Genomic DNA, 21,301 nt, shown 5'->3' with positions numbered 1-21,301 from the left:
AACCATGGGCTTTCTTTTCCTTTAAAGACTTGTATATTGATAATGTTTTTGCCTCTTTTCAGCAATTGTCGGACAAATTTTCACTTCTGAAGCGTTTTTTTTTTTTTTAAATATAAAGATATTTACAGGTCCCGAGCTTTGCTCATAACGTTTCTCCACCCACCTGACGATTCTGTTCTAGATAGGTTCCTGACACCAATCCCAACCTTAAAAGGCTCAATCTCACATAATTATAACCTAATTTCTTTTCCATCTGGATTCTTTAAATTCCATTAAGACGTTATGGGAGAATGATCTGGGGGAGGCCATATCAGAGGAAACGTGGGCTGAGATTTTAAAATGAGTTCATAAATCTGTTTGCGCAAGGCATGGCCTTATTCAGTGTAAATTGGTTCATCGCACCTATTATACTAATGCATGTTGGTCTGAGTTTTTTATGATGGGGTGTCCTCTGCATGTAATAGATGTCAGCATTCACCTGCGGACCTTCTACATGTGCTCTGGCTTTGCCCATCTTTGCATAAATATTGGACAGAAATTTTTAGTATAATTTCTGTAATTAGTGGGGAAAAGGTTGAGCCTGATGCTTTTGGTGCACTGTTTGGAGTCTTTCCTTTGCTGCCATCTCTTTCAGCAGTTAAAAAAAGACTTCCTGGCTTTTAGCACTTTTTTGGCCAGAAGGCTCATAGTAATAAAATGGAAGTCACAGATATCACCCTCTCATTCATTGGGTTTGAGATGTTCTCTACTTTCTTCAGTTAGAAAAACTTTGACTTTCACTGAGTGGTTCTGCTGGTAAATTCCAGAAAATATGGGGTCCGTTTTTTTTTTTTTTCTTTTCAGTTTATTAAGCAAATTTCCCATTTATCCCGGACTGATGCACTTTTTTATGGTTTACAGTGTAATTAATATTTGGCTCGGTGCAATTTAACTGCTACTGTATTGACTTACTGTCTACAACCCCAATTCCAAAAAAGTTGGGACAAAGTACAAATTGTAAATAAAAACGGAATGCAATGATGTGGAAGTTTCAAAATTCCATATTTTATTCAGAATAGAACATAGATGACATATCAAATGTTTTAAACTGAGAAAATGTATCATTTAAAGAGAAAAATTAGGTCACTTTTTTAAATTTCATGACAACACATCTCAAAGTTGGGAGAAGGCCATGTTTCCCACTGTGAGACATCCCCTTTTCTCTTTACAACAGTCTGTAAACGTCTGGGGACTGAGGAGACAAGTTGCTCAAGTTTAGGGATAGGAATGTTAACCCATTCTTGTCTCATGTAGGATTCTAGTTGCTCAAGTGTCTTAGGTCTTTTTTGTCGTATCTTCCGTTTTATGATGCGCCAAATGTTTTTTCTATGAGTGAAAGATCTGGACTGCAGGCTGGCCAGTTCAGTACCCGGACCCTTCTTCTACGCAGCCATGATGCTGTAATTGATGCAGTATGTGGTTTGGCATTGTCATGTTGGAAAATGCAAGGTCTTCCCTGAAAGAGACGTCGTCTGGATGGGAGCATATGTTGCTCTAGAACCTGGATATACCTTTCAGCATTGATGGTGTCTTTCCAGATGTGTAAGCTGCCCATGCCACACGCACTAATGCAACCCCATACCATCAGAGATGCAGGCTTCTGAACTGAGCGCTGATAACAACTCGGGTCGTCCTTCTCCTCTTTAGTCCGAATGACACGGCGTCCCTGATTTCCTTAAAGAACTTCAAATTTTGATTTGTCTGACCACAGAACAGTTTTCCACTTTGCCACAGTCCATTTTAAATGAGCCTTGGCCCAGAGAAGACGTCTGCGCTTTTGGATCATGTTTAGATACGGCTTCTTCTTTGAACTATAGAGTTTTAGCTGGCAACGGCGGATGGCACGGTGAATTGTGTTCAGATAATGTTCTCTGGAAATATTCCTGAGCCCATTTTGTGATTTCCAATACAGAAGCATGCCTGTATGTGATGCAGTGCCGTCTAAGGGCCCGAAGATCACGGGCACCTAGTATGGTTTTCCGGCATTGACCCTTACGCAGAGATTCTTCCAGATTCTCTGAATCTTTTGATGATATGCACTGTAGATGATGATGATATGTTCAAACTCTTTGCAATTTTACACTGTCGAACTCCTTTCTGATATTGCTCCACTATTTGTCGGCGCAGAATTAGGGGGATTGGTGATCCTCTTCCCATCTTTACTTCTGAGAGCCGCTGCCACTCCAAGATGCTCTTTTTATACCCAGTCATGTTAATGACCTATTGTCAATTGACCTAATGAGTTGCAATTTGGTCCTCCAGCTGTTCCTTTTTTGTACCTTTAACTTTTCCAGCCTCTTATTGCCCCTGTCCCAACTTTTTTGAGATGTTACTGTCATGAAATTTCAAATGAGCCAATATTTTTGGCATGAAATATTTCAAAATGTCTCACTTTCGACATTTGATATGTTGTCTATGTTCTGTTGTGAATACAATATCAGTTTTTGAGATTGGTAAATTATTGCATTCCGTTTTTATTTACAATTTGTACTTTGTCCCAACTTTTTTGGAATCGGGGTTGTAGTAGGGACACTACTGTTTGCTGACTCATGGGTGGTGTTAGTTTATTTTCTTAGATAGTAATGCTGTTTTGGTGTAAAACACTTGTCACTTTTCTACAGTATTTTGATAAAAGGAAAGTTTATCTTGTATATCTACACCTATTCTGTTATTTTTTTGTAAGATACTGGTGGCGCAATTGTATTTTCTTGTGAAAATAAAAGTTGGAAAAAAGTGTTGCCAGGCAAAACAAACCTCACCCAGCAGTCTGGCCTGAATCCGTGACCTTCAGTTTGACATTTCAAGGTCACTCAGTCAACATTCATGGTGCTAAAGGAAAGCCCATATGGGACTACCTACATCTTGATGATGGTAATATTTCTCAATCATCAGCTGTCAGGTTATAGTCCTATGAAAATTTCATGACCTTGAGTTCCACACTTCAGTCATTCAAGGTCAAAGGTCATGGTGGCAACTGAAAGCCCATATGGGACTTAGACAGATGTTTACCATTATCAACATATCATTAACCATTTTAAAGTTATAAGCCTCTGAAAACCCGTGACCTTGAGTTTGACCTTTCAAGGTCACTCATAGTCAAAGGTCATGGTGCCAAATGAGAGCCAATACATGTCTTATGTCAATAACATTTAAGTATCTGCCCATCTTGAACCGTTTCCCAGTTATGAGCCTCTGAAATTCCATGAAACCCCAACTGCTAAGAAAACTGAGAGATACCCCGTCATCTAGCATATCACTGGAAGCAGAATTGAAAGATGAACATTTTGGATTTGGTTTGAAGTAAATATGATGAATATGAAGGAAGATATAGTGGAAAAAAATGATTTTGACCTTGACCGGATAACCCTCAAGATGTTGGAGGTTCTATTTGAGACCAATGCCCATCTATCCTGAGAGTTTCATGAAGATTGGTCCAGCTGTTTTCCCATAATGTTGCGAACAAAGAAACCCCACCGAAAACGATACCTCGCCCCCTGGTGGACTCTGTCCCGGGCGAGGTAAAAAAAAAAAAAAAGGCTTCAGGTAATTCAGAATCGAGCTTGCAGACTGGCTTTGAAATGTTCTTTAGATCTATGTTAGTAAAACATGTTCAGATCGCGGTTGGCTTCGGGTCAAAGATCAGTTTGCCATAGGTACGCTGAAGAAGTTGTTCAGAATTTTTATCAAATTCACAAAGTTCTGGTCTCTGTGAACAGTTCATTAATATTCTACAAGACAATCCATATACACCTTCACTCTACCAAAAACGAATAGCAGGAAAAGGACGTTTACATCTCGAGCAGTAACACTTTGGAACGCACGTCCAACACGTACAGTCGATCTGATATTCAGAAATCCATCGGTTGTTGTACGAGATGTTTTAAACAATTCTGACCTCCGATACCTTTTCACTGACTCCTCTTTTTTAATTAATGTAAATTTTGTCTGTGTAGGTGTTTGTGTATTGTATGTATTATTAGCTCATCCGGCTAATGGGCGATGGGCTAATGCCATCATGTGTTATCTGGTGTCGTCCGCATTTCACGAAAATTGCTGCTTCTCTCTGTTCTTCACTGATTTTTATTCTTTTTGGCAGGAAGGTAGGTCTGCCTGGGGTGCATATAGCTTCTACCCAAATTTGCATAATTGCAATTAATAATGAAGATATGGAGTAATCGATCAATCCCTAAGGAGCAGTTTCCACACTAATTGCTGCTTCTCCCTCAGTTCTTTACTGATTTTGATTCTTTCTGGCATGAAGGTTGGAGGAACTAGGGTGCATAGAACTTCTACCCAGATTTGATTTCTGAGTGAGCTACGCCGTCACTGAAGGTCTTTTGTGTTTATGGACCCTGTAAGGGTTAAAGGGTATCTCAGTAAACTCAACTTTAAGACCCTTTATTGGTATGATTTAAAGTACGTTTAAATGTTAAATTTAGTAACTAATGGCCCTTTTCCACTACCCTTTTTCAGCTCACTTCAGCTCGCTTCAGCTCACTTCAGCCCGACACGGCTCGCGTTTCGACTACCAAAAACCAGCACGACTCAGCTCGTTTCAGCCCTGCTTAGCCCCTAAAACTCGCACCGTTTTGGAATGGGGCTGAAGCGAGCCAAGCCGTGCCGAGTGAGGCTGGGGGCATGAGCAGACACTCCCCTGTGCACTGATTGGTGAGGAGGAGTGTCCTCACATGCCCACACACGCCCTGCGAGCACGCTGGGATCTGTAAACACCGCAAACCCGGAAGAATAATAATTACGAATTACGAGAATTTCTGAAGCCTTATGCGCCTCGCCTCATCTATACGCTCTTGCCAGTATCTGTTGGCGTTGTCGGTGACAACAAGCCACAGCACCAAGACCAGCAACACTAACGACTCCATGTCCTCCATGTTTATTGTTTACTATCCGGGTCGTGAGACTACCGCTTAAAAGCTCACTGAATCAGTGACATACAGAGCATCGTGGACGAGTTCGCGGAGCGCAAGGCTCGTCGTATGCCCTTCAAATAATGCGCGCAGTAGGCTATTGATGTTTTATTATGAGCCATGTACAGTATGTCACCTGTTTTTTTTTTTTTTTTGTTTGTTTGTTTCTGAGTTACATGTTCGTTTGAAGGACTTAATGTACAAAATAACATAGTTGCACCCCGTAGTGTTGAAATTGGTAAACACAGTGCATTCAGTGAGGTTTGCACCGCCCTCCTTTTATTTCTGACTCTTCCTGTCACCGTTGCAACCTCTGAGCGCTCATTCGTATGCCCTTCAAATAATGTGCGCAGTATAGGCTATTGATGTTTTATTATGAGCCATGTACAGTATCCTAATGTTTTTTGTTTCTGAGTTACATGTTCGTTTGAAGGATTTGATGTACTAAATAACATAGTTGCACCCGGTAGTGTTGAAATTGGTAAACACCGCAGTTGCGGACATTTTGTAGCTTAAAATGATGTTATGATAAGCTTTAATAAAGGGCCCGGTCATTTGCCCCGCCCCCGGCCCGGCTCTGACTTGTTCCGCCACTGTCACTGATGTCACTGTTTGCGCTGCTTAACGACATCACGTGACGTCCACCCACTTTCGCTAACTCCACCCAATGTGTCCACCCACTTCCAGCCAGCACGGTTCAGCGCAGTTGTAGTCGAAATGCAACTCCAACAGCCCCGCTCAGCCCGACTCAGCTCGACTCAGCACGGCACGGCTCAGCCGCGTTTGTAGTGGAAAAGCGGCATAAGTGACGTCTTAAACGTTCTTTTTAACAGTATTTCATTCTCTTTATCTTTAAGAAGTCGTGGAAAGTCACTTAAAGCGATACGATAAGAATTCTTAAAGTTATCAGTAAATACACTGAAATTGAGCATTCTGTAAACTTTTAGGATACTTTTAAGAACATCTTAAAGCTGTTAATTCGTCAACAAAACGACCACTTCAAAGGGTCCTATTAAAGCCCTGAACTAATCTTTAGTGGTTAAGCATTAAAAAGTCCACCTTCATGTGAACCGTGTCAGGAATCTTCTGTAACTGGAGTCAGACAAGTCTGAATGTGGAAGAATGAAATCACAAAAAGCAAATGATGGCGAATACAATGTTAGGATTGTCAAATATTACCCATGATGCACTTCTGCAGTGTGACCCTCATGAAACTGATGGTCTGGGTTCCGACCCTGACTGTATTGTGAGTCGAATTGCAGTGTGGAGCAAACATTCTCTGTGGAGATGATGTTGCACAGAAGGAATGAAATGAATTTTGTGTGTGTGTGTGTGTGTGTGTGTGTGTGTGCGCAGCAAGCACAGTCCAGACAGGGAAAATAAGGAGCTTCATTCTGCATATCGTACCTCCACAACCCACTCGCTCTTCGGCTCACGTGTTTGTCTGGTTCTGCTGCAGAAGGTCAGGGCTGTTTTTAATCAAATGTTTACGTGCCAAATTGCTGATCGAGCCACTCCCCTGTTCCTGTTATCCAAATGCGAAAGTATCAGGGTTATAGGATGGGAGCCTGGAGCGGAGGAGCAGTTTGGAATGACAACAATGCAACTGTGAAATAACGCACGCGTGTCTGTTCTAGTCACGACATGAAGAATAAAGCAGTACATCTCATGCTCTCTCACGCACACTTGGTTAAACAGTGATGACAATAAACATTAGTTTTGGCACTTTCCATTCTTCTAAAGTGCAGCGTGTGTTCCACAGTGTATTCTACGTCACATTAACGGTTCATGCTTGTGTGTAACCAGGCTCCTGATCTCAAGACACTAAATTCTTAATTAGTGACTTATCTCATGCCACACTTCCTGGTTTTCCATAAATACCCTGGACTGAGATGTGTGTGTTGCTCAGAAACTGCTTATTCATACCTCTTAAAGTGGAAAAACTGTAAACAGGAAGATTTCATTAAGGAGACCTTGGCAACTGAGACGTGTGTGTGTGTGTGGGGGGGGGGGGGGGGTAATTATTTTGCTGCATTCTGAACAAGTTAAAACTTCTTTGAAGGTGAACTCTCCCCTGAACTCTTTACATTAATCTGTATAATTAACATATGATCTGTAGTGATGTACATAATAACAGCTTCAACTTTAAGGCTAATGCCACCATTGCACTCATAATTCTATACTACGGAGTTTAACTAGCGGAGTTTCTTCCATAATCAAAATATGATGTGAATACAAACTTTAATTTTTGTACCAAAACCTGACGACTATCACTCACTGTTGCACACGAACGTGGCGTGATGACAGAAGCTTCTGGATGGCGGACAGAAGTGTCTGGTGAAGGTGAAACCTGCTTAAGGGACTTTTAAACAAATATTAGGTGGCTATATGACGAGAAAAAATCCAAAGTGCTCAGGAACTGATGAAACGGGAATAAAAATTGAAGGTGCTCTTTGGTGTCGGGAATGCAAAAACCTTTTGGGGGGAAAAAAAAGGAATCCAAGGCACTCTTCGTATCCAACTATATAAAAAGTCTTTATTTTACATGGCTATTTCATACAAAAAACATGAGCTGAGCAGCAACCCACATACATAGACTGTTGATTTCAGAAAACCCAAAATAGAACAAAACTCATTCTCATCTCATTATCTCTAGCCGCTTTATCCTTCTACAGGGTCGCAGGCGGGCTGGAGCCTATCCCAGCTGACTACGGGCGAAAGGCGGGGTACACCCTGGACAAGTCGCCAGGTCATCACAGGGCTGACACATAGACACAGACAACCATTCACACTCACATTCACACCTACGCTCAATTTAGAGTCACCAGTTAACCTAACCTGCATGTCTTTGGACTGTGGGGGAAACCGGAGCACCCAGAGGAAACCCACGCAGACACGGGGAGAACATGCAAACTCCACACAGAAAGGCCCTCGCCGGCCCCGGGGCTCGAACCCGGACCTTCTTGCTGTGAGGCGACAGCGCTAACCACTACACCACCGTGCTGCCCAGAACAAAACTTGTGTACCAAATTATTTTTTTCTATTAAAGCTGGATGTTGTACAGTCAGTCCGTTACAGAAAAGAACAGTTCAAAGAAATCACTGAAACCTTATCACCATGACGTACGTGTGTGTGAACTTCTGACTGCGATGGTATATCCTCACATATCTGAGTGATCGTCTGTTTCCTTCCTCATGAATGAGGGTCAGAGATCATGGATTTGCTCACATCTCTTCACCCTTTCCTGTTGTATGCATCCTACTACATTTCGCCAGCGGCATCCCGCGCCAGTCTTCGACATTTTCTGACCATCTTTTTGGTCAGTCTCTTGGCCTCTGACCTTCCATTTTCCCCTGTAGGATAACAGAAGAAAGCTTGCCTGCTGTAGTAATGTGTCCAAAGTACTTGAGCTTCCTCTCCATGATGTGTTGCAGCAACTGGCATGTGGTTTGAAGTTCTTCCAGCATGGACTGGTTCATTCTCATTTCAGTCCAGCTGACTCTGAGTGAGTAATCTCCGATAGGCATAGAGCTCGAAAGCCTTCCAGCTTTCACACCCATAGGTTGCAATAGGCCACACTAGGGTTCTCAGTAATTTGTCTGACTTCCATGATTCACTTGGGTAAAGTAATCTACCAGAGGGACCCAAGCCCTCATCTGCTTTCATGCCACTACAGGGGTGGGATTTGTTTTCAGGGTTTACTCCCCAAGATCTACCATGTTCCCCCATGTTAGCAGGGTCACCTCATGTACTGTACAGTGGTGCTTGAAAGTTTGTGAACCCTTTAGAATTTTCTATATTTCTGCATAAATATGACCCAAAACATCAGATTTTCACACAAGTCCTAAAAGTAGATAAAGAGAACCCAGTTAAACAAATAAGAAAAAAATATTATACTTGGTCATTTATTTATTGAGGAAAATGATCCGATATTACATATCTGTGAGTGGCAAAAGTATGTAACCCTTTGCTTTCAGTATCTGGTGTGACCCCCTTGTGCAGCAATAACTGCAACTAAACGTTTGCGGTAACTGTTGATCAGTCCTGCACACCGGCTTGGAGGAATTTTAGCCCGTTCCTCCGTACAGAACAGCTTCAACTCTGGGATGTTGGTGGGTTTCCTCACATGAACTGCTCGCTTCAGGTCCTTCCACAACATTTCCATTGGATTAAGGTCAGGACTTTGACTTGGCCATTCCAAAACATTAACTTTATTCTTCTTTAACCATTCTTTGGTAGAACAACTTGTGTGCTTAGGGTCGTTGTCTTGCTGCATGACCCACCTTCTCTTGAGATTCAGTTCATGGACAGATGTCCTGACATTTTCCTTTAGAATTCACTGGTATAATTCAGAATTCATTGTTCCATCAATGATGGCAAGCCGTCCTGGCCCAGATGCAGCAAAGCAGGCCCAAACCATGATACTACCACCACCATGTTTCACAGATGGGATAAGGTTCTTATGCTGGAATGCAATGTTTTCCTTTCTCCAAACATAACGCTTCTCATTTAAACCAAAAAGTTATATTTTGGTCTCATCCGTCCACAAAACATTTTTCCAATAGCCTTCTGGCTTGTCCACGTGATCTTTAGCAAACTGCAGCCGAGCAGCAATGTTGTTTTTGGAGAGCAGTGGCTTTCTCCTTTCAACCCTGCCATGCACACCATTTGTTGTTCAGTGTTTTCCTGATGGTGGACTCATGAACATTTAACCAGTGTGAGAGAGGCCTTCAGTTGCTTAGAAGTGACCCTGGGGTCCTTTGTGACCTCGCCGACTATTACACACCTTGCTCTTGGAGTGATCTTTGTTGGTCGACCACCCCTGGGAAGGGTAACAATGGTATTGAATTTCCTCCATTTGTACACAATCTGTCTGACTGTGGATTGGTGGAGTCCGAACTCTTTAGAGATGGTTTTGTAACCTTTTCCAGCCTGATGAGCATCAACAACGCTTTTTCTGAGGTCCTCAGAAATCTCCTTTGTTCGTGCCATGATGCACTTCCACAAACATGTGTTGTGAAGATCAGACTTTGATAGATCCCTGTTCTTTAAATAAAACAGGGTGCCCACTCACACCTGATTGTCATCCCATTGATTGAAAACACCTGACTCTAATTTCACCTTCAAATTAACTGCTAATTCTAGAGGTTCACATACTTTTGCCACTCACAGATATGTAATATTAGATCATTTTCCTTAATAAATAAATGACCAAGTATAATATTTTTGTCTCATTTGTTTAACTGGGTTCTCTTTATCTACTTTTAGGACTTGTGTGAAAATCTGATGATGTTTTAGGTCATATTTTCTATATTTCTGCATAAATTCTAAAGGGTTCACAAACTTTCAAGCACCACTGTAGGATGTGATGTTCTATCACATATGCAGTGTGATATACGTTTTGAAATGTTCTCTCATATTAAACCTTTTTATCTGTGCTAACAGTGTCTGTGGCTGTGATGGGTGATTTTTAAATGTGATGAGTGAAGCAGTGTTTTAAAAATTTAAAATGGTTCGTGTTTCCATTGAGTGATGTTATACGATTTGAAGCTGGAGTTTCTTCTCTTAGAGCACCCCCTTTTTTTTCTTCCCCCTTCTCTCAAAAAGGTAGCATTTCCATTTGCTCTAAAGGTCATGTTACTTAAATTTGAAAAATTTTTCCATTTCAATTTTGCCAAATATTGCTTTATTGAATCATCTGAAAAACCACCGTGAGTGTAAACTTTTTTTTTTGCAATATTTGAGTTTTTCAGAATTTACATTTTCCATTACACTTTAAGTTTGCAATTTCAAATTGCATGTAAAGCAACATTTACCTGTCATCTATGGCATTTTTAGAGATTTAGAAAATATCATGGGTTACATCAAGTGTCTCATTTGGTTTTATGGACTAATCGGGAAATGAAGAGAACTGAACCTTGTGGGACGCTGTATTCTACTTTGTTTGCTCTGAGACTCACCATTAGCTCTAACTGGTATCAGTCTGTCAAGTAACATCTAAACCAGGTAAATCATGCCTCATCTCATCTCATCTCATTATCTCTAGCCGCTTTATCCTTCTACAGGGTCGCAGGCAAGCTGGAGCCTATCCCAGCTGACTATGGGCGAAAGGCAGGGTACACCCTGGACAAGTCGCCAGGTCATCACAGGGCTGACACATAGACACAGACAACCATTCACACTCACATTCACACCTACGGTCAATTTAGAGTCACCAGTTAACCTAACCTGCATGTCTTTGGACTGTGGGGGAAACCGGAGCACCCGGAGGAAACCCACGCGGACACGGGGAGAACATGCAAACTCCGCACAGAAAGGCCCTCGCCGGCCCCGGGGCTCGAACCCAGGACCTTCTTGCTGTGAGGCGACAGCGCTAACCACTACACCACCGTGCCGCCCTAAATCATGCCTATATTTCTGTAAAACTTTGCTTTCAAGCCTGTGATGGACAGCAGAGCAAAACCAGACTTGTAATGACCATCTGAGGTGAGCAGCAGCTCACTGAACACTTTTTACCAGTGCTGAGTTCATACTGTGATGAAATTAGACTGAAACACCTCACACTTCTTACTGTTCAGAGAAGAACAGAGCTGTTGGGTAAGAACTGTCTACAGGATCGTCGATTTGTAACGACATGTTGGAGATTGGCCAGTCATCATCAGGATTGGAATCAACATGTGGTCTCTTAAGGCGTGGCTTCACAATGGCTAGCCTTTAAAACCCCAAACTGGGAGACGGATTTATCATGTTCCTGAATCACTGATCATGTTTCTAAAATCAGCTTCCTGTTAGTGGTTTTGACTCATGAACACAAGTGGATGGTCAAGAGAACACCATCAAGAACAGCGCTTATTATATACGATACGATTAAACTTGGAGACATTCTCGAGTCAAACACTGGGATTGCAGTGGCATTAGGACACTGGCATTCGGACAGGTATCTTGAGGACACTGGGATTGGGACAGGTGGCATTAGGACAATGGGATTGGGACAGATAGCATTAGGGTAGTGGGTTTGGGACAGGTAGCATTAGGACAGGGAGCGTTGGGACACTAGGATGGGGACAGTGGGATTGGGATGGGAGCATTAGGACAGGGAGCATTGGGACACTGGGATCGGGACAGGGAGCATTGGGACACTGGGATTGGGACAGGTAGTGTTAGGACACTGGGACAGGGAGCATGAGGACAGTGGGATTGGGACAGGGAGCATTGGGACACTGGGATTGGGACAGGTAGTGTTGGGACAGTGGGATTGGGACAGGGAGCATGAGGACACTGGGATTGGGACAGGGAGCATTGGGACACTGGGATTGGGACAGGGAGCATGGGGACAGTGGGTTGAGGACACTGGGATTATAAAATACTTGGAATGCACTGGGATTATAAAGTGTGTGTTTGTGTGTGTCAGAAATGTAGACCCGATAAAATAAAAAGGATTGGCTAAAATAGACCAAGGAAGTGTGATGTAAATGTTATGCCCAAATAAGGATGTGTAGGTCTCCTGCCTCAGGCCTCAGTTGGGTAATGGAAAAATGAACTCCTGAACTCTTTGTAAGCAGTGACTTGGCAGATGATCTCATCCGCTCCGCTTTGTTCTTCCTCTTGTTCCAGACTACTCGGGAATCTCTGCCATCTAACTCTGTATCTGGGTCACAGTTGGTGTCCATCCCTCCACTAACACCTCAACTCTCACCCTCGGAGAAAATCTGCTTCCTGCACGCGGCTCTCCAGGCGTGTCTCCGTCTGCTGGACACGGCCATAGCCCAGGAGGACGCCAACTTCCCCAGCACACCTGAGGATGAGTACACAAAACAGAGGAGGACTGTCCGAGACCGACTCAATTCCCTGGTGTGGAGCACAGAGCGCCTCCTGGTGGGGGGAAAGAGGTGTGACGCTGAGGTACTTTGAAAAATACTCAGTTTATTACATGTTGTATATTTATTCCTGTTTGTTTACTATAGTGTGATTTAATAGAACACGTTACTAATTAAATACGTTTGCCCATTAATTTATTTCTCTAATATTGTAATGCATTTAGATGCTAATTAATAGTGTGTGTGAGAGAAGGTTGAGGAAATTACGTCATGGATGTTCTGAAAAGAAAATACATTTAATGTGACATCTGATGGGGAAAATATTTTTCTGGTGTGTGTGTGTGTGTGTGTGTGTGTGTGTGTGTGTGTGTGTGTGTGTTAGGCAAAGGAATTGATGGATGGTGGGGTGTTTGCGCTGAAGAAATGGATCCTCCAGCTTCTGCAGGATCTTGTGTACTGGTCCAACAAGACAGCTGAAACTCTCCAGACCCTGCCTGCTCTCACGGCCACAAAACCGAGAACAAGAAGGTCTGCAACAAATAAGGAAGCATACAAACTACGCAAATGAACATCTCCGTGTATGTGTATGTGTGTGTGTGAGCGAGAGAGAGAGACCATAATTGAACCACTTTAGTAAACTAACATTAAAATTTCCACATGTACAGATCTACAAAATTGAGGAGTTGGTTAAAGCCTTTTTTTTTTTTTTTTCCCTCTTCAGTGAACCACAATGAGCTTTAATTTCACTAACTTGGCGCCCTCTGCTGGACAAAACGCATTACAACATTAGAAAAAGAAATTGTTTTTCAGCTTCTGTCTCCTTTGGTATTATAAATCAGGAGGATATTGCTACCATTTAACTCAAACTGCATCTAAAATGTAATTTCAAATTTTATTACCATTTTTCACGATATTGATGTTTCATGACGTGTTCTAGTCATTCATGTAAAATATCGTGATATAAATTTAAGTTCAAATCGCCTTTCCCGACTCCCTCCTCCACTCCAAACTCATTGTTTATTTGCTTATTTTTATTCACATGGAATCTGTTCAAGTCACTAACGTATCAAAAAGTCATGTTTAGGATGTTTCCTGTGTCCATGTCAGTATGCGGGGAAATCTGTTTGTGTTTTTCACGTATAGTCAAAGATGCGAGAACACTGCTGCTAGGCGACTGATAACTATGGGCATCACGTCCTAGCCTAGCTTATCGCTGTTGCTAGCGAGTTTTCTCGCTGTAAAATGTTTTCTACAGATATTGTGAAAGTGCAGTGACTGTAGAAACCAGATAGAATGATCAGAAAGGTCAACATTTACCTCAGATGTGTCGATAAGATTCTTAGAAAAGACGCCCCACGACTACAATGACACTTAGCTTAGCATTGACCGCTAACACAAGTCCCACAGGTTCAGCCATTTTGAAAACCATGTTGCATTGTAATCTGGATTTCTGAAAATGAGGGCCTGTGTAGCTGCAGTTAGGAGTTATGTTCACTTTTAAACAAGTTACAACTCCTTAAGAGAGATTTTTTTATTAATCAAAACATCACCATGTTATATAAAAGAATATTTCAGACTATAGTATATTAAATGAAATATTTATAAATATATTATGTAAAGGCAATAAATAAACAAGTTAAATGGGACATTTAATATCAATAAATTATTTTGATAATACTTTAATTTCAATAATTACATGTTGCACAAAGTAGACATTTAATTATTTACTTGTTCATTTTTTAAATTTTCAAACTTATCTCTCACACACACACACACACACACACACACACACACACACACACACACACACACTCATTCACTCTGGCCACTTTAATAGGAACGTGTTGTTGATTTTAAGATCCCTGTTGTTGGCTGCAGGAGTGGAACCCAATGTGTTCTTCTGTTTTCTGTTGCATGCTGAGATGCTTTTCTGCTCACCACGGTTGTAAAGAGTGATTATACAAGTTACTATATCCTCAAACCAGTCAGTCCATTCCCCTCTGACCCTCTCTTATCAACAAGGTGTTTGTTTCCACCCACAGAACTGTCGCTCACTCACTCACTCAGTGTTTTTTGTTTTCTGCACCATTCTGTGTAAACTCTAGAGACTGTTGTGTGTGAAAACCCCAGGAGGAGATCAGCAGCTTCTGAAACACTCAAACCAGTCCATCTGGATCAAACCAGCACCCATACCACAGTGAGAGAAAGTCACACTTTAGGATCAGTTTTTTTTTTTTCTTCTGAACAGCCATCGCCCAAAGTGCCTAGTAAACAAAACATTGTAGGAAATCAGGAAGAATCCGTTTTACTGGCCTGGAACTCTTGCACATCTTTCGTTTATAATTTTCACTTGAACTTGTGCTTGAATACTTGCAATGTGTGTGAGATGTACAACGCCACAAGACCATTGCAAGTTTATTCTTGAAATATTAGCACCTTTTCCCAAGTATCAATACTGGTTGTTTTTTTTTTTTTTTTTTTTTTTTTTGTTTGTTTGTTTTTTTATTAGCTGAATATCAAAATCTATGAATTTATCAAAAGGATACAAATATATTTTTGAAATGGTGTGGGTTTTTTAAACCAGTGACACCAAAACACAAGCATGGTCACAAGTTTATACAGAATTCGACCCGGAAGTAGGAAGTCAGAATTATTTAACTTTTTGTAAGTTTGTTGTACAAAGTGGGGGTTAAAGTGTCTTTTGTTAGCAACAAGCTAGCCAGCTAACTGCGATGAGTGATGTATATTTACCTCCTCAAAACAGTGAACTGTATCGTCAGTGTTCTAGAGTTAACGAGTGAGTATATCTGCATGTTGATCGATCTAAAGAGAATATTTGTTTATACAGTATAATTCCTTTAAATGTACGAGTAGGTATTCCCAGGAGAGGATGACTTTTTTTTTTTCTTCCCTAGTCTGTGGGCCGAAATGCCAAGTTGTGTTGTAGTTGAATGCCACAATAGTGTCATGCCCATTTTTAGTCCAGCGACGCCCCTTGGTGGACCCACTGAGAATTTATATTGGAAAAATTTAAATCAAGAAAAAAGGGGAACAAATTGACACAAAAGTGGGAGCCTGATTATAACACCGCTGTATAGATGACTGCACGTGTATTAAAATGGAATCTATATATTAACACCCTCGACCTTCAAGCACCATGATTTATTTATTTATTTATTTTTTTTTTTTTTTGGAGAAATCAGGGAACCCTGCCTTTTCATCAGACTAAAGCTGGAGGTACGCTACTGACCAAATTCAGCATGTATGGAAGAAAGTAAGCTAGTGATTGATTGATTTATAAAGTTTTAAAACCAACAAACATCTTTACTGACACTAAAACACGTTTATAAAATGTCCGACACTGAACAAAAACACTTCTTTTCTGTTTTATTAAATCAGATAATGCATTATCTTAATATTAGTTTGCATGTAAACACCATTGTTTAGTGATTTAGTTTATTACTGCTGGGGAAATTTAGTCAAACACTTTTTTTATTCACTGTTAAATTCTTGTTCATTATGTCCTGAAAATATACTTCACCTTATTTTAGAGTTGAAGGTTTCAAGCTTTTGGAATACATTAAAGTCGCGCATTAACAGTGCACGCCAGTCGAGTGCTCCGAGTGGATTTGTCCAGTCTAACATCCGAACAAAATCAACACACGCTAAACACGCATCTCGCCCTACATTCACACTCCGTGTTTTTGCTACATGTATACGCAACATGTAGCTGCTATTTCAGTGATTAAAGTGTCATCTTTTTGTAGAGATTTTCTCAAATTTATACAAATTATATCCGATTGTCTCAGACTATCTTGAATGATTCCTCAGACCAGTCCGACTGCGCATGGGGTGTGACGTTTCATCAGTTCCCCATTCATAACTTTAGCTCCTGCTTGTAATTGGCCCCCATTTACTGTTTGATATAAAAGTGGAAGAAAAACCTTTAAGCATGTTTCATCTTCCGGTGTCGTAAACGGCAGCTCATTAAAAGTGTGTAGAGATGTTACAAAAAAACTATTTGCACACTGATTAGTGCGTTGTTTAACTAGTAATACACTAGCTACGACAGTTTCTTATCGGAACTAAAAACAAAGCTAGACAGGCCACACCCACAAATGATAAAAGTAGTAGTCTCTACACGACAACAAGTGAAATGTGAAATCTCTCTCTCTCTCTCTCTCTCCATTAGCACTTTCCCCCCTTCAGTTTGCTAGCCAAACTGGAAACATTGAGAACTTTTCTGATGGCCAACGACATTCTCTCTCTCTCTCTCTCTCTCCTTTGAAATTGAATGCGAATATAGCGTCCGATGTGAAAAGCCCTTTTCGCTGACACTGCTTTAATCCGTTACACACCTTCACTATTGTTTTTACCTGAATGTACTGAGCAGATCTCTGAAGGATTTTTCTAAAAGGTTGCGAGATCACTATATAATAAACAGTATAGAGCATGTGACCATCATATGATGTTAGAAATGGAGATTACACACCTGCAACTACTGATATATAATGATCTCTCTTATCTTTACTATTTTCCTCACTTTAGATTTCTCAGTGTGTCACTAATTGGTTCATATGTAGGCATTAACTTTTCCAGATCAAATACATACACGGGCATTAAGTGTTCATATCTACCGTAAATTCAAGCAAAAACTTTATCCATATGTCTTTAAGATGATGCAAAATGTAGCCTGTATGTTATTGTGTGTCAAAATGTTTTGTTTTTGTATATCTATTTTGTATCTTTGTATCTTTTATATGAAAAATAAATTTAAATCAATGATGGCCTTTAAAAGTGGATTGCTGCTTTTCACGTTAAGGCTTCCTTTAGAGTTTCCTGTTTCATTAAAATGTTACGGTACGTAGAAATGTATTTCTTGGAATGGGGAAAAAATAACAGGATTTATTCTCTCCACATTCACTGGATATGAGCAACGGTGCACTCTGATTGGCTACTCTACTACTAGGATATCAGCTCATATACTGTGAGTAGAGAAAAAAACAAAATGGTGGAGCGTGTTCCCGAACCAACCGAGGACGAAATAAAAACTACTCGAAAACAAAACCCTAAAAATTATCAAGTATTTAAAAGAAACAGAAATGGCTAAAAGAATATAGTCCCCCCCCCCCCCCCCCAATATCGCCTGTTCCACACTCCAGCCCAGTTGGTGGTGGTAATGCACCTTTAAGTTGGTTTGCCAGCTGCCAAAAAACCCTAAAAAAAAAAAAAAGCCCCCCCCCCCAAAATAAATTTAAAAAGCAGCAAAATATGGAATAAAAGTATTTGATGGTAAGGGTTTGTTTGTTTGTTTTTGTTTTTTCTTTCTAAGAATTATTGCATTTTCCACAAATTGCTCCTGTTATTTTGCCGGTTTGTTTACATTCTCAGCGGATTTTGTTGGATGTTTTGTATAAAGTTTTCATTTATCGCATTTGCAAAAAATAAAAATGCTCTTTCTCAATCCAGTGAATGTGGATAGAATAAAAGTTATTCCACTCAATCTCATCGTACATGGATTATAGTAAACTTGGTGCTACGCGTCTCGTCGCCTATCAGCTCATGTACGACTCGATTTCGTGGAATAACTGTTAAATCTGTATGTGTGTGTTCTACAGCAGCTCCGTAAGCATTTAAAAAAAAAAATATTTGTGCACAGTCACTGAGTTGTAACTGGATATCCTTTTAAAGCTGGAGTGGTGTGATGTTAGGCTACGTTCACACTGCAGGCTGAAGTGACTCAAATCCGATCTTTTCGCCCATATGTGACCTGTATCCAATCTTTTATTGACAATATGAACGACACAGATCCGATTTTTTCAAATCCGACCCAGGCCGTTTGGATATGTGGTCCTAATTCCGATTCCTATCCGCTCTTTTCATATGCGACTTCAGTCTGAACCGCCAGGTCGCATTCATCCGACTTACACGTCATCAACAAGCCACAAACGTCACTATTCTGCGCTGAAGTAGGCGGCGGGTCTCTCAAAAAAAGTTACAACAACATGGCGCATAATCACGGGCGCAGATAGAGGGTGGGATTCGTCCCACCCAGATTTAAATTCACTTCGTTCGGTCCCCCCCACTTTGCATAAGGCAAACCTCACAGAAAAATCAAAAGACTAATTACCATTCGGTTTATTGAGGTGCACAGCAGTGTATACATAGTTGCAACAACTCACATAAAACAAAACAAAGACTGATATTCGGTTGGTTGAGCTGCGCAGACTGCACAGGTTGCGAGCTCGAGCTTGGTTGCTATAGTAACCCACAACAAGTTTGACAGGCATATTGGGGTTGGTTTGCTGGCAGCTTTGTCCCCCCCCAGTTCAAAAAACGTATCTGCGCCCCTGCGCATGACATCAATGCGAGGGACGCTTCGGGCTGTGAAGGTTCTGAATCTTCTCAATGGAAGGACGCAGAGGTTAGGGAGCTGATTTCCATTTGGGGGGATACAGCTATTCAAGCTAGATTGGATGGGTCATACCGCAACCGGGCGGTTTTACTTCCGTAAACACTGGCCATGCTCATTGCGTGTGACGTCGTCGTATCCTGCAATGCGTATGCGGAACACTTTTAGGTCGCTTTTCGTTCATACTGAGGATCACATACAAGTCGCATATATTTGTTAATGTGAACGACCTCACAAAAAAATCGGATTTCACAAAAAAATCGGAATTGAGCATTAAGCCTTGCAGTGTGAACGTAGCGTTAGTGATTAACTGCTTACCCTGGAGTGCTTTATTCCACTTATACCACATCAACTCTCCACTTTTTGACAATTGTTTTTTTTGTTTGTTTTTAATTGCAAAACATTTTGTTAACTGTAAACTGTAGTTGAATGTGTGAATTAGTTATTCCCTGTTATCACTTCCTGAAAGTGAACAGCATTAAATCTGTCTGTTTCAAAGTGCTGACACTGGAGTTAAAATGGTAAATAAAATGTTTACGTGTGGAAAATATGCAAGGGGTCTGTTTATTTTTCTTTGATGATGGAACTTATTATATAATTTTAACATCATTAAAAACTATTGCTCAGAGAACACCTACATCCCTGTGAATTAGTTTTAGCTGCAGCAATGATAAACATAATGTGTATGAATCTACTGTACACCTGTGATTTGTGCACTTAAATAAGGACTAAACCATGTTGGAGCATGCAGTGAGAGGAAAATAATCCTGGTGAGATGCAATACAGCATGAATCTGAGTTCCTGTTACCTGCCTGGTGTTGATTTATTGTCCTATAGCAGCACTTTCTGAAGTGTTTTATTCCTCTTATACCACAGCAATTTGTCAAGGAGTAAAGTTTTCTCCATTTATAGTTACATTTAATGTTATGGAACATTTGTGAAGCCAGTTCCTTCCTGTTTTTGTTGGTGTTATAGCAGCTGCAAACAGTCTTTCCCTCACCTGCCTCACTTATTTCTCAAGACAAAAAAACACAATTTGTCATGTTACAGAGAAATCATAAACTCTTGACTTGAAGATGTCAGAAAACTGTTACAAAGCACTGGCACTGGAGACTCCTTCCATCAATGTTACATAAACATCTCCTTAAACAGGGTTTTTAATCTGTTTATATGGAGCAGGACAAGTCCTTGTGAATGAGCTGTTACTATCGAAATGGTAACGTATTTGATAGCGCATTCAATAGAGTAATATAAACAAGATGTTTTTTGTTCATTTTGTGAAATGTGAAATAATCGATTCACATACACTGGCCAAAGTAAGTCACCATTTGGATTTAAATAAGTAAATACTGAGGAGCCTTTGATTGGATAATTACTGCAGTGATTGTTTCAGCTGCAACAATTCTTTTAACCCTAACTGATGCAGTGAGTAGCTTCTCATTTCTTAAATGTGTCAGAAGATGCATCTCGTTTCAGAGGGTCAAACTATTGTCCTGCATCAAGCAAAGAAAACGACTAAGGAGATTTGAGCTGAAATGACTGGAATTGGGTTCAGAACTGATCAATGCATTATTAAACCCTGAAGGATAGCAATGAACCATCAACTTTGTGGAAAAAATGTGGTTGGAAAAAGAGCTTGACTGACCATGATCAGAGATCACTTACATGCTTGGTGAAGTCGAATCATAAAAAAAATCAACAGTAGAACTCACAGCTCTGTTTAATAGTGAAATTAAGATCGTTTCCACACTCAGTGGGACGAGAACTCTCAGGATTGGGACTAAACAGCTGTGTGTCCATCAGAAAACCACTTGTTACTGAGACCAATCAGGAGAACAGGCTTTAATTTGCTCAGGAGCGTAAAGATTGGACTCTGGAGTGATGGAGAAAGGTCATGTGGTCTAATGAGTCCAGACTGACCCTGTTCCTGAGTGATGGGCATGTCAGGGTAAGAAGGGAAGCTCATGAAGCTCCGCCCCATCATGCATAGTGTCCACTGTACAAACCTCTGGAGGCAGTGTGATGATCTGAGGTTGGTTCAGTTGGACCCAGCAATGTTATGGGGCAATAAAATGAAGTCAGCTGACAACCTGAATGTACTGAACGAC

General features: G+C 40.8%; 1 protein-coding gene across 1 annotated transcript in view; it reads left to right on the top strand.

Annotated features, from left to right (window-relative positions):
* cntf (ciliary neurotrophic factor) overlaps positions 1–19,720 on the top strand; it is a 33,227-nt gene extending 13,507 nt beyond the window's left edge. The window contains exons 2-3 of the mRNA XM_060926603.1: positions 12,579–12,866; positions 13,164–19,720. Coding sequence (XP_060782586.1) covers positions 12,579–12,866; positions 13,164–13,349 — 474 coding nt within the window. The 3' untranslated portion in view covers positions 13,350–19,720. The remainder of the gene's footprint in view (positions 1–12,578; positions 12,867–13,163) is intronic.
* Positions 19,721–21,301: the final 1,581 nt, after the last annotated feature.

Source organism: Neoarius graeffei, chromosome 7 (assembly GCF_027579695.1).
Source record: "Neoarius graeffei isolate fNeoGra1 chromosome 7, fNeoGra1.pri, whole genome shotgun sequence".
Classification (NCBI taxonomy): Eukaryota; Metazoa; Chordata; class Actinopteri; order Siluriformes; family Ariidae; genus Neoarius; species Neoarius graeffei.
This window is presented reverse-complemented; position numbering and strand designations above follow the sequence as displayed.